Consider the following 13,612-nt stretch of genomic DNA (forward strand, 5'->3'; position numbering starts at 1 on the left):
GTAGTTAAGTGGCAGACCTGGGTTTTGAACCTAAGTGTGTATGACTCCAAAGCTCATACTTTTAACCACTACCCTATACTATGTCATCAGGAATGTATATAATAATATTTTATTAATGTATTATGATTATTATATATAATAACATTTTGTATTATGTTATACCAAAAATCTATTTTGAACTACATGTTTTATTCAGGAAGTGCTTACTCTTGTTGCCTTAAAATTTCTTCAACCTAATCATCGAGCACATAGCCCCAAAGGTTACATAAGATGAATTTGAGGCGTTTGTGCACATGTTTTGTATGTTAACACCAGTGCTGCCATTAAGAAATCCAGAATTGTACTTTCCTTGTCAACTTTTGCTTTGAAATGGAATTATAGCAGCTACCATGGGTTGTTTACACTGAGTTTCCTTAAACTTGAAATGGTTTGCCTTTGGAGATTTCTCTTTCAAGCTAGATAGGAAATATGCATATTTTCTTTCAAAGACACTGAGGTTGTTACTGTAACATTTCATAGTAACATTTCATTTATTTTGGTAGACTGAAATATGAAAAATATCAGCAAATTAAATCTAGATAGAATCTGCCTTTGTTCTGAAACAAAATTCAAACATATTTTGGCACTTGTTCACTAATTAAATTTACTAATTTGGAACTTTGTGTGTAAATATGAGTAAAGTGTTTAGCATCATTAAATCATGTCAACTAAGAAAAGCAGTACAATGGGAAGGGAGAGCCGGTGCCTGGAGTCAGCAAAGCCCGAGTTCAGTCTGCTCACACGCACTGTGCGTCCCGGGCAGTTTACCCATCTCTCTGACCCTTACCTTCCTCCATGTAAAAAAATCAAAGTCTTGAACTGGAACATCTCTGGAAGCCATTACAAATCTAAAACTGAAATTTTGTCAACTTATTCTACATCCTAAAATATTCATTTCAATTTTTTAAATTTTCCCCAGGTTATAATAGACCCACTTTTGTTATATACTAAAAAGAAGGAAATCAACACCCTTTTTAAAAATATATATATATTTATTGATTTTTTTTACAGACAGGAAAAGAGAAGGATAGAGAGTTAGAAACATCGACGAGAGAGAAACATCGATCAGCTGCCTCCTGCACACCCCCCACTGGGGATGTGTCCGCAACCAAGATACATGCCCTTGACCGGAATCGAACCTGGGGTCCTTCAGTCCGCAGGCCGATGCTCTATCCACTGAGCCAAACAGGTTAGGGCTCAACACCCTTTTTTAAACAGTTGGCAAATTGCTTTACTTGAAGAGGAGTAAAGGTTTTCCAGACTGAGCCATTTTTAAAGAGTCAAGGCCTGTAATAAACGTATAAAATAATATTGGGCTCATGCCAGTGCAGATGCCTCCCTCTGCCTGTGGACGTTCATACAGATTCACAGCGTACCTTCGTCATCATAGTCTCGTCTGAGGCCCAGCTGATCTGATGGAGACTGTATTTCCCCATAAGACAAATTCTGCATGTTTGTTCTTTCATTAACCTAGTTCACCTGTTTACACCCTAAAATCCCTCTGTATTTATATACAGAATGAGAGGAGGGAGATGGCTCTCTAGTTCTGCTTATGGGCATAGTTCTCTCTATTCATATCAGAAATACGCGATACCTGCCTAGAGTTGACAGCAAATCAGGAAGAAAACATGTCCCCGATGCTGAATCAGAAGCAGCTAACAGAATGAATGTTGATTGGAGGGAACCACAGACCACAAGGACTACAAGACACACCTTACAGTACCCAGTTAGCTACCCATTTCCCGATGGCACATGGATGGCATCTCACATGCAGAACACACTTCCATAGGTGTTGATGTGCATTCCCTATACTCCCATCTTTCCATTTTCCTCTCAAGAAAGCTTATTTAAATGCAAGTAAGAATTACATTATTATAGTGAAAACCTTGAATGTGATCTGTTATTAAGAGAACTAATCATTTATACATGTTGATACTTAGTAAATCCCTTGGGAAATGCCTTGACTCATGACACTGAGGTTGGTTGTTGCCCTAGAGTTGTCAGAACGCTCCATGGTTTCCGCAATAGAAGTAACCCTGAATTGCTCCATCAGTGCCAAGCGGCATCTGACATCACTTCCATGCACACTGCACATCTACTGATTACCTATACTCTTTAAATCAAGCAAGACTTACATGCGCACTAACCCTGACTTGACTTCAGATATGAGGGTATGACATAATCCTATACAATACCCTCATTTTGGAAACAATTCTAATGTTTTTGAAGATTAGCAAAGTTTCAACAGAAGTGATATTAAAAATATATGGTTAGAAGTGATAAAAGTGATTTTTTTCTAGATGAAAAATCAGATTGACTTTTACTTCCATATTTCTAGACATACTTGTCAAACTTACACCCATTTTCCATTTAATTCTTATTACTGTAGCTTTGGAAAATGGAGATAACCTGAACATTCAATTACATCTAACAGAAAAATATGGAAAAAATCAATATAGATTAATTATAGATTGAAATATTTGTTTATTTGTGATGAGCTTTAGCCTTTTCTAGTGTCTTGGTGTATTGTGTGTGTGGTTTTTATTGTTGTGGTGTTTTTGTGTGTTTTCTTGTTTTTGTTTTATGCTTTTGTCTTGTATGTAGAATATGTGCTGCTTTTCTTTTTATTAAAACCAAAAACCTCTCCTTGTTTTCATAAAATCATATGCAATTATCTCCTTGCGAATGGAGATACCACAGCTCAAATTAAAACCCAACATTCATGAGGTGTTATTCCTCCAATCAGTTTTTAGCTGAAACTAAGCACAGTGGGATTTATGTGAACTTGAAAATTAATAAATTGGCATATTCATTGTAAAATACAAGAAATAATTTCCTGTCTTTGCCAGATGATCCATTTGGATTAGTGTCTGTAAAAGTTCAACTACAGCTTTTTTCACTGAATTTTTAAATAATGAAACCATAACCCTTTTCCCAAGGAGTTTATTAAACCCTCCTTTGATTAATGCTGTTACCCACTGCTCCTGGGAAGTCAGATGTATAATCAATATTACAAGCACAGCCCCCCATATTACTTGGAGAAGTCCTGCTGCTAGGTCACTTAATACAAATGTATCATCTAAATTCATGAACATGGTAATGCTGTTCCAAATTTTCAATCTAACAGGAACTGAAATCTATCAATCAGTCTGTCCATTTCCTATGCCAAGATTGGAGTGAAGTTAACCATGCCCTCATTATAGTATCAGAGAGAGATATCTTTTCAAGTCTTTGAGTGTATTAAATATAACACGAGTAAGATCTCAGAAATAGATTCTTGAATTTTCATCAAATTGCCTGAGTATAATAGAAGTGAGAGGTGGCAGGAAACATCCTGTGGTTTACAGATCAGGAGAGTTTTAGAGACGCGTGAATGTGACAGGATCTATGAGGAGCAGTGCAGCTATGATTCTAATTTATCAAAATTCCATAAAAGATTTTAAAATTTTATAGTAAGCTCGTGGCAGGTTAAATAGGAAATGTGGAGGTCTAGGTAGTTTCTGGCAAGACTTATAGAGCCCAGGTGGGGATCCCAACATCAATAGTCGTGAGGGAAGTCAGCGGTGGAAGGGCAAGGAGAAGAGAGAGCAATAACAAAGGGTGTGTGTTACACAGACACATACACAGAAGCAGAATAGCATAGTGGTTAGCCCTAACTGCCTTGTTCAAAACCTCTCTCCACCCACTTGCAGCTGTGTGACCTTGCTTATCTCTCTGCCCCTCAATGTCCTCATCTGAAAATAGTGACAGTAGGGTTGTTAGAGGCTCAATTAATACATATAAGAAATATGAATAGGGCTTGACACATGTCAAAGGCTCAAAAATTGGCAATTATTACCTTTGTTCTTGCTCCTTATCTATTTTGCTTGTTCTTTATTTTTTTAAAAATGTTTTTATGGATTTCAAAGAGGAAGGGAGAAGGAGAGGGAGAGGGAGATGGAAACATCAATGATGAGAGAAAATCATTGACCTGTTGCCTCCTGCATGCCCCACACTGGGGATCAAGCCCACAACCTGGGCATGTGCCCCAACTGGAAATCAAACCACTCAACCCCTGAGCCACATGGCTGTGCTGCTCTTTATTTTTAATTTGATTCCATTCATTACTCTGTCAGTTATTTGGAGGTAATTGGGCAGCCAGAGAGTGGATTATATATGTTTCCTATAAAATCTCTCTCCATGCCCCCAAACTGACTAGAGATGGAGAATGAGCCAGCCACTTCCTTGGTGCCCATTTTACAACAGAGGAAAGAACTCTTGAGACATGAGTTCTAGGTGGGACTCGTGCAGAGCTGGAAGCAGAGTTTAGATATGTCACATTTTTCCTCTGCAAAATGAGGACATGGGTTTAAAACATAGGTTTATAGTCCCAAAGCCTATAGAGGTCAGGTAAGAAATAGAAATAAGTGAAGTATTCTCCGTGTGATAAAACAGGGACTCTACTGAAAGAACATGCCCTGACTAATGGGGCCAGCTGCTAATTCTCATCTACCAACACCCAAGTATTCAGGATTGATATTACCTGTTTGTCGCCAAAGAAGCCAGAAGTTTTTATTTTTACATGAAATGTTAGAATAACTTAATACATTATTTAGGCAAAGAAAAGATGACTGGAGACCAACTGCCCTTCCATTGGGAGCTTTGATCCAAGTGTCTCTGGAAAATTCTTTCTAGTTGTGACCTTCCATCACTCAGGGATAATGGGATACCCAAATAGCTAGTTCCAATCCAACCCAGATATGCTGTGACCCAGTCATTTACTCCTGCCTACACACAAACTTTATTGTTAGAGCTTGAAATGATTGATTGATTTATAATTTATCTTTATTGTTGAATGTATGACAGATGTCTCCTTTTTCTTCCCATTGACTCCCTCCATCCCACTCTACCCCCTCCCAGGCCTTCAGTGCAGTGTTACAGACAAACTTTTTGATTCACACAAGAATATTCACTTGACTATAAATGGCACATACTGAAACCCTTGGAAGTAAACTGACTGAGATTATGATTTCACTTGCTGAAATTTCAAGTTTAGGTATTATTTTGGTGTAATATGTACATCTACTTCTGTTATTTACATCTAGAAGGTGAAACAAATGAAAAAAAATGACTCTTCAGTTCTTGATTTATTTACCCTTATTTAATTAGATGCAACTATAATGTTTAGCCTGCAAGAATGCAAATGTGAAATGTCAGCTTGGGTTTGACCCTGATTTAATATCCTCAGAGCTTATAAATAGAAATCAGGATGCTTGTTTGAGAAATAGGTTTCTGAATATTTATCTTTTTTTAACTTTTCTTATTTTTTACTTTTTTAAAACTTTCTTATGTCTGTTTGAGAAATACTTAAATTTGTGTAGTGCTACAGAAAGCTGATAGAGAAATACTTTTTCTAGACTTGGAAAGAGATATAAAAGCTGCTACCTAACCACATATTTTGTGCTTCTGAAATTATTTATCCCCCTGCAATCTCCTTTGACAAAGATGTAATTGCTTCAATAATATAAAAGCTGAAATGAGGCATTTGGCATACAAATCTCTGCAATGCATTCATTTAAAAGATAAGCAAAACTGCTTCCAAATAGCCAATTTACCCTGAGTGGCTGTCTTTGAAATCCGTAGATCATATCCGAATTCCTGGAGATCAGGGTGTACACATCTTAAGAACATGAGCATTTCCTTTCCTTTACTTGCAAAATCAAAAATCTTACTTCTGTTAAATAGCCATGAAAAAACTTTTTTTGCAAGCCTGCCTACATGAATTTTAGAATAAAATAGTAGAAGCTATCCCCAGAATTTTTTTTTTAAAAATCAGGTAAATGCACTAATAACAGGCAGTTGCAAAGTGAGATGAGGGAAACCACTAGCAAAAGTAAATAATAAAATATATTCAAAGAGGGACAGAATGAGAAATTAAAGTTTATACCATGACAGGAATTTATGTCAGCTTCCATGCAAAGATTAATGTGAATTCACCACAGCACTTTGAATTAGCACAATCATAGCATGTGATCTTAATGAATGCTTTACCAAAAGAAAATCATTCTCTGTGCAAACATGTACCTTTGAAAATCTTCTGTGGACTCCTTTTACAATAACAGAGGCAGATGTTTGATTGATATTTCTCAACTAATACTACGCATAGACTCTCCAAATAGATGTGTGACTACCTTCCATTGGAAATGGAAAAATCTCCACAAAAAAAAAATTTGTTAGAATTCTTTCTGTATTTCTCATATAATGACTTTTAAAATTTTTATTTAGAATTCTGTCTTTGGCATATGGTTACCTAAATCTAAAACAAACAAAAAACAACAACTACAAAAAAAACATTTTCAACAGAGTAATCTGAGCTCTTACCAGTGATATGGAGTTAATATTAAAGTCTCTACAGTTTTTAAGGGATAGTTTTTTAAATCAAATTCGTACAGAACTATTTGAACTAATGTATAGCCTTTATTCTGTCATTTCATTGAATATGTGTTTGTGACATAGTAGTTACGATTCCGCAGTGTCAAAGCTGAAAATATTTTTTTCCTCACATCAAGTGCAACCTGAGTGCTGCTCTTGATGGATGCCAGTCAGACATGGTGCATTGGAAAAAAATTGTGAGAAATGTCGCTGAGCATAGCAACAGCCTGGAGACCTTCAGGGACTTTTCCTTTTCGCCCTACAGTTGTCTTAAAAGTCAGCTCATGCCTTTTAAATACCGTGATTCATAACATATTCCTTATACAATCATGGACATGTGGTTTTGTGGTTGGAACAACAAAACAACTCATGTAATTTAGACTCTTTGTGCCTGCAACGGCTGAAAAAAATAAAATAATAATAAGTGGTATTTTGTGAATGAATATTTTAAGTACCAAGGACTGTGCTCAATATTTTGTATGTGTTATTCCAATGAAAACGAATCTAAAAAATCTCTAAGCTAAGTACTCTTATTATGCCCACATTACAAATGAGGGCACTGGGCTTAGGAAAAGATGAAGCTACTTGCCTAAAGGTAAATAAATATATAATGGTTTTGCATGCAAACAGCACAGGAAAAAAAAAGGCCAATCCTGACGCCTAGTCCATTCTTTTGATCATTATGGTAGATGGCAGGCAATGTAAGTCAAACAATTTAACTTCTCCAGAAATGTCCTAGTTAATCCAAGGACAAAGATCTTCTCTGCTCATCTTCCTAGATTAGTCATTTCTCGTTGGTAAGGTTTGATGAGACTGACCGAAGTATAGAAATCCAAAAAGATCGTCTTTTTATCTGGTGTTTTTTGGAACTACCACAGCACTTCATTGCAAAAAGACGGTGGAAAAAGTAACACCTTTGATAGACATTAACTTGCTACCATTGTGGTTTATTATTTCCACTTTCTTTCCTACAGAACCCAGTGCCGCTCCCACAGATGTCAAAGCTACAAGTGTGTCCATGTCAGAGATTCTTATTGCATGGAAACATCTGAAAGAGAGTCTAGGAAGACCACAGGGATTTGAGGTATGAACAGAATTATTGAAAATAGGCCTTGTTATTTCTGCTGGCATCGCATTCTCCTAAAGAGCTGGTTTGGTGACATTTTAACAGATTTACATTCCTTTGAAATTTTTCTTTGTGGCAAAGAATGCAAGAAATATACTATTTTATGGACATGTATTATGTTGCTCATTAGCTGGCTTATTTTTCAGTATGTTTCCATAGCACCATGCAAAGATTTTTTTTTAAAAAAAGACAGATGAAAATAGACCTATTTCAATAGCTACAGGTGGCTACTTAATGTTATCCAATTTATTGGTTGTTAAAAATTTTTTTTGTATATTTTCCTCTAATAATTAAATGTATAAAACAAGTCTTTCTACTATATCGTCCTTGGCAAATCTTACCCCCTATTGCTAACTTCTCAAATTTGTTTGGAGCTTTGTGATCTGTGCTTTTTTATTGAAATGACTTCTCATTCCTTAAATTTTTCTATTTTTAAACACAGTTATGTTGGCCTTATAATAGTGAAAATTTCATAACAATTCATCAACTTAATGAAATGTTAGCCTCCAAGAGTGTGGGCAGTCTGTGAACTTGGTTATTCCACAAAAACAAGATCCCTATTCCTCATGTATCTCTTGTTCTTGCCTTCACCAGAACTGGGGGTAGTGGTTGGGGGGTAATTTCTAAAAGACAAAAAAGAATTAGCATCCAACCCAAGATCTCAGTTGCCTTTAAACTTTTTATTTTTATTTTTGCTGTTTTAACCCCACTAAGAGAAAATCATCTTGATTTTTGAAAAATGATCAAGTATAGAACTTGTACACCAACACAAGCTTTTCCTTATTCTATTAGAGTTTTTAAATAATGTGTGAGAACTATTTAATTAATATACAGATAGCATTAAAAAACGATTACTGTGATAAAGAGTTTTTACAATATTTCTAAGTGACAGCAAGGACCATGTACTAGTATAAGGACACATTATCTATACAAAAATCATGGATTCTTCTCTATAGTCTTGCTTCAATTCATTATTTGGTGATAGGTAATTTAGCATTTATCTTATCATTATTGCACATTCATTTTATTAAAATCACTCTTTTTCCTATCCATGCTTCAGGGACCATGTCTGATCACCAGGACTGGTAGTACTTGGTTCATGGCACCTACAATATATATTTGTTGAGTGAATGAATATCTGCGCTTCACAATCATCTTCTTCTAATACCAATATAGAAGATATGGGGGTGTTCTTCCCAGCTCCCCTTCACTGGGCCACTGCACCATCCCCCAGCTGCTGTGAGTGCTGGCTAATGGTTCTCAGCTTCTCTCTGGAGAATTGCCCTCTCCTGAGGGGCACTGTCTTACCAGAAAAGTCACCTTCCCTACAAAAGGCAACCCAACCCAAGGCCAATGGCTGACTCTGACTGACGCTGGTTCCTTCCTCAAGGAGGAAACAAATTTATGATGCAGTTTATAATCTAGAGGGTTGCTGTGTGCATCCAACCAGGGCCAGATTACCTGGGACCACACTCTTGCTCAGCTCCCTCTTCTTTCACATTCTCCTTTCCTCCCCTCCTTACAGTCTCCTGTAAGCACTCTCACAATAAATCAAATGCACTCAAATCTCTGTCTCAAGCTCTGCTTCTAAGGAAACCAACCTAAAACAACTCTGTAAATATAGATCCACCTAGATCCCTCCATCGGAGCTTCTGGTGTGCACACTTTTAGAAAGCCACAGAGTGTATTCTGGTGTGTTGAAGAATGAGGATCCGGTCTCCTATAGGTCAAAGCCGTGCTCCTCTCACACAGCCAGTCCCTCTCCACCTTTGTTCTGCCTGCCCTCAGAGCATGACCTTCACTTTCCCACCATGATTTACCTGTAATAACAGTTTTCTGTGAGGTCCTGCAAAGATCACATATGATTTAGATTTGTGCACAATTCTTGTCTTCCTAAAAAATAAACCATTCATTTATTAATCCAACAAATATGTATTGAAGGTATACTAATACTAAATTTTATGCTAGGCATAAAACAATGAACAAAAAAATAAAGTCGCTGTTCTTGTGGAGCTTATATTGTAGTAGGGGGGACAAGCAATAAACAAGCTAACAAATAAGTGTGACATAATGTCAAGTGATGATAAATTCTGTATAGAAAATAAAACTGGATGTGAAGGTAGAGAGTGAAAGAGTCAGCTATTTTTAGAGGTTTGAGAAGTCACCGTTTCTGAGGTTTTGCCATTTGAGTAGAAACATGACCAAATGAGAGAGAGAAGCAGAGAGGGCAGCAAACTCAAAGGCTCTGAAGTCAGAGCATGCAGGCCTTGTTCAAAGAACAGGAAGGAAGAGATTCTGGTGAGAGAGCAGTGAACAACAGGGAGGTTGGTAGCATAGTGATGGAGAAATCGCCAGGACACAGCCAGGTTACACAGGGTCTTGTGACCTGCAAAAAATAGAGTTCAGATTTAATCCTAATTATGAGGAGAGGCCATTAAAGGGTGTTAAAGAGTCAAGTCAGGGTATGACATTTAAAAGCCTCTTTCAGTCTAGAGGGTAGAGAATAGACCTCAGAGATGACATCAGGAGGAACAGCGAAGACAGTCGGTACAACCTAGGTAACAATGAGGTTGCTTTCAACTAGAACCGTAGCAGTGGAGTTAATGAGAAATGGACCTTTTAAGATATATTTTGAATTGGAGGTGTAACAGGATTTGATAATAAATTGGAGGTGGAGCATTACCAAAGATAATTCCAGAGATTTTTGACCCAAGAAAGTGAGTGAAGGACATATCAATTACATATATGAGAAATAGAGAAGAGCACATTTTTCAGAGGGAAAAAAAATCAAGGATTCTGTTTAGATGTGTTAAACTTTGGAAGCCTTTTTATTTCCAGAAATAGTTGTCAAGTGGGTTTTGTGTTAAGAAAAAGGTTAGAGTTAGAGCTGTAGCTCTGAGGAGTCATCAGTGTATAGGTGGTTTGTATGCATGTGCTGGCTGAGATTACCGGGTGTTGATAGAAATGTCTGAGAATTGACCCTCTGGTGCCTCACCATTTGGAACTCGGGAAAGAAAGAGGATCTGGCCAAAGAAACTAAGGGAGACACTGAGGAAATTCAGAAGCCAAAGGAGGAATTTTAAGATGGAGTGAGCTTCTGAGTCAAATGCTGCTGGGAAACTCAGAAAGATGAGGCCTAAGATTGCCCAGCAGGTATGGCACACACAGACCCTGCTGACCTTGGTGCTCTCACCATGACTGACTGTAATAACAGCTCCCTGTGAGGTTTCCCGGAATGCTGATGATCAAAGGTTGACTGGAGAGCAGGATCAAGATCATTCAACAGTAGCACTCAGAAGTGTCAGAGCACAATGTTTGTACTAAGCCTATTTCATTCAAAATGACAAATTATCACAAGCAAAAATGGAGTATTTCTAAGGATCAGACATTAATAGGAAATGAATCAAATTCTAGAACAATCATCACAATGACCACATTTTTTTAAGTTAAAATAAATCAACTCAAATTCTGACAACTATTTTTACATATGGAAACAACAGAAAATCCAAGGGCACAGAAACATTTATGCTAATTTTATAGTGCATTATAAATTGTAGTTTTAAAAATATGGCATCTTGTTACCAAAACAGTCAATATCTTTTAATGGGGAAATTAAATGTATACTTTTTATAATCAGAAAATAATTAAAACTTCATATACTTCAGTGGCGAACTATGACATTAACTGTTAGTAGAATATAACCAGCAAAGATGATTTTTTAGAGACTATCTCATAACTGTATAGTTGCATGTAGATTTAAAAATAAGTGTGATGTAAGTAAAGCTTATCAGCATCATCCCCATCCTCTCTGTTCTGCATTTTCATCCCTTTAAGGAGAACTCTACCTCTTCTGCTCACCTTACCTACCCTGGAACTTATGGTTTTCATCATCTTATTATTTTTTTCTTTTATCAGTTTTCTTTTCTCTTAGTAAATGATCTCCCCAACTAAATATTACTAAAAGGTAATAGCACCCTAAAGCTTAATATTTCATCTCACCACTATCTTTCTCCTCTATTCTATCCCAACCGCAATCCTAGCTGTATTTACTAATGGTAGAATTCTAAGCATGGTGACAAAAAAACAAATTATATATATATATATATACATATATATATATATATATATATATTCCTATGAGTCATTTGTTTGGTTATTATTGCAGCTTTACCTGTAATGTCTGAAAGAGCTAGTTACTATAAAGGCACTAGGTGCCATTTTGAAAGGAGTGGAGGTGGTGTTCAGGGCCACCTCTCTTTTTTCCCCTGAATTGAAATGCGTGAATAAGTTAGAAAAGGTTCTACTCTTATAAATATTTTATTCTAATGGGAAAGACAAATAAAATATAAACAAGCAAACAAGTGAGTAAAATAAACTTAGATAAGAATACATATAGAAGTTCAAAGGTAGAACACATCTGGTTCCTTTAAGGAACAGAAGGAAGTGGAGCTACTGCACCTTGGTGAGCAGTGGTGTGAATGGAATTAAAAGTAGTAGGAGAGTTAAGTGGACAGAGACAAATTATGTAGGAATATATATGTTATAGAAAGAATTTGTGTTTTATTTCAAATGCAATGAAAAGCCGTTGGGGCAAATGTGTCTGATTTACATTTTTTCAAAACATCACTCTGGTTGTTATTAGTGAAGAATACAAGAAGGGGAGAAAGTCCAGGAGTAGAAATTAGGAGGTTATCACAATAATCCAAGCAAGAAATGATGGTTACTTAGACTGGGTCCTAACAGTGGAGCAGGACAAAAATAGACATATTTTAGAGGAAGGTCAACAGGATTTGCTGACTGATCAAATGTGGATGGAAAGGAAATGATTCCTACATTACTGACTTGAACAGATTTCCAGGTAAAAATAATTCTATTTTGGCTAAATTCAATTTGAAATGCCGATTAGAAATCTAAAAGAATAAGTCAGTTAAGCAGTAAAATATGTGAGTTTGGACTCTAATAAGAGATCAGGGCTGAAGACATAAAGGTGGCAGTCATAGAGGTGGTATTTAAGGCCATTGTACTAGATGAAAGCACCTAAGGACAAATTTCCAGAGGAGAGGAGAGGAAAGGAGAAATGGGAGGAGGAATGGGGTGGGGTGGCGCTAAGCTATGTCTTGATGCACTCAGAATTTCAATGTTTAGCTAGAGAGGAGCAATCAGCATGAAATTGGCATGGAGACAGAGAACCCAGGTATGAGAGGTATCAAAGAAACTAAAATTGCTGATCAAAAAGAAGGAAATAGCCTACTATGTTTAAAGCTGCTAAGTGATTAATCGAGATCTAGACAAATTAAAAGTAGTCAGAGAGCTAGGTGGACAGAGATAAGATTATATAGTGATATCGAGATTATGGAAAGAGTTTGTATTTTATTTTAAACTAGAGGCCCGGTGCATGAATTTGTGCACAGGTGGGATCTGGCCAACCCGCCCCCAATCAGGCGGGTTGGCCAAATGCAGTGGGCATTACAGTGACCAGTCATTCTAGTCTTTCTGGCATTCTGGTCACTGGCTTTATATATAGAGAGAGAGATGTCTATTGGATTTAAAGGCTACTGTTGATTTTCAGATAACTTCCATAATCAAATAAGAAATAAATATCTTTTATGTTATCAATTTAGTTACTTCAGGCAATAAGCATCTAATACCCCAAAGAATACTACTGTTATCTAAATTGTGACTAGTGACAACAATTTGGGAAGAGAGAACCTCAAATCAGAGCTCTCATCCCAGCAACAGTTTTATTTGTTGTGAATCCTCTAAGTCTTTTGTCAGGGTCCCAAGGTGTTTTGATACACGTATGTGAGAATCACAACTCTTCAATGTTGGTATCAGAGATGGTGAAGAATCAGACCTAACATCTGAATATGTTTTTGCACCTGTCAATAATTACAATAAGTGAGTCTATTTGACCACTGCAGAAAATTATTTTAGCCTCAGACAAGAGTTAAAAGAAGCAGTTAAAAGAAGTCACAATGAGAAATTTCCCTTGACATACCCAGAATAGCAGGAGAGGTAACAGAAAATAAGAACACA

At 36.7% G+C, this 13,612-nt stretch overlaps 1 protein-coding gene across 1 annotated transcript in view; it reads left to right on the forward strand.

Moving 5' to 3' along the window:
* Nucleotides 1-13,612, forward strand: part of CNTN5 (contactin 5) — a 643,923-nt gene that overhangs the window by 593,516 nt on the left and 36,795 nt on the right. The window contains exon 18 of the mRNA XM_023758835.1: nucleotides 7,425-7,534. Within this exon, the coding sequence (XP_023614603.1) occupies nucleotides 7,425-7,534 (110 nt within the window). The remainder of the gene's footprint in view (nucleotides 1-7,424; nucleotides 7,535-13,612) is intronic.

This window comes from Myotis lucifugus, unplaced genomic scaffold (genome assembly GCF_000147115.1).
Source record: "Myotis lucifugus unplaced genomic scaffold, Myoluc2.0 scaffold_139, whole genome shotgun sequence".
Taxonomy (NCBI): Eukaryota; Metazoa; Chordata; class Mammalia; order Chiroptera; family Vespertilionidae; genus Myotis; species Myotis lucifugus.